Source organism: Trypanosoma theileri (genome assembly GCF_002087225.1).
Source record: "Trypanosoma theileri isolate Edinburgh chromosome Unknown TM35_Tth_26_V1, whole genome shotgun sequence".
Classification (NCBI taxonomy): domain Eukaryota; phylum Euglenozoa; class Kinetoplastea; order Trypanosomatida; family Trypanosomatidae; genus Trypanosoma; species Trypanosoma theileri.
This window is the reverse complement of record NW_021639868.1, coordinates 23,455-24,098: the sequence shown is the minus strand read 5'-3', so window position 1 is coordinate 24,098 and position 644 is coordinate 23,455. Positions and strand designations below refer to the sequence as shown.

General features: G+C 50.1%; 1 protein-coding gene across 1 annotated transcript; it reads left to right on the top strand.

The window, feature by feature from the left end:
• On the top strand, positions 1-483 carry TM35_000261080 (putative receptor-type adenylate cyclase; the record flags this gene model as incomplete). Its single annotated transcript, XM_029027845.1, has 1 exon — positions 1-483. A coding segment is annotated over one exon (483 nt), but the record flags the coding sequence as incomplete, so codon positions are not given.
• Between the last annotated feature and the right edge of the window lie 161 nt (positions 484-644).

The following is a 644-nucleotide window of genomic DNA, read 5'->3' as shown; positions in this document are numbered from 1 at the left end:
GTGCCGAAGCCTGTGGAGATGTACCAGCTGAACGCAGTGCCCGGCCGCACCTTCGCTGCCCTGCGGCTTGGCAGGGAGGGTAAAGTTGCACAGGATAACATGAATGATGATGACTCCAGCAGTGATCATGTTTCGGGGTGCAGTACATTGAGTGGCACTGCACTGTCTATTGTGTCTGTGTTGAGAACAGTGTTCGGAGCCTTTCCTCCTGCTCAGCGGATAAAGGTTCTGCTGCCGCTGTGCGGGCGGTGGAGCGTTCGTGTGCCCCCGAGGTCTGATTCTGTGTGTGAGGACACCTACTTGAATGATTTGATACACGTACTTTCTTTGAGGGTCGGTCGTGTTATGGAGCGGAAGTTGAGTGTTGGTGGATTGGGGTTATTTTCTCCAGTAAGCACTGATGTTTCGTTTGGTTTTAGTGGGAGTATGTTNGAAGACGGAGTCAAATACTGTACGGAAGTTCCACGCTGCTGTGAAGGATGAGAAAAAGAGGACACCGCTGTCGCTGAGGGCCTTTACCGGTATACAACTACTAGAGACTATTGTGTCGCGACTACCTGCTGTTAATGCCGATGAGTTGGATGAATACTTCTATAATAATGTTGTTGTCACTGAAGACGACATGGTGTATGGATCATTTGCTG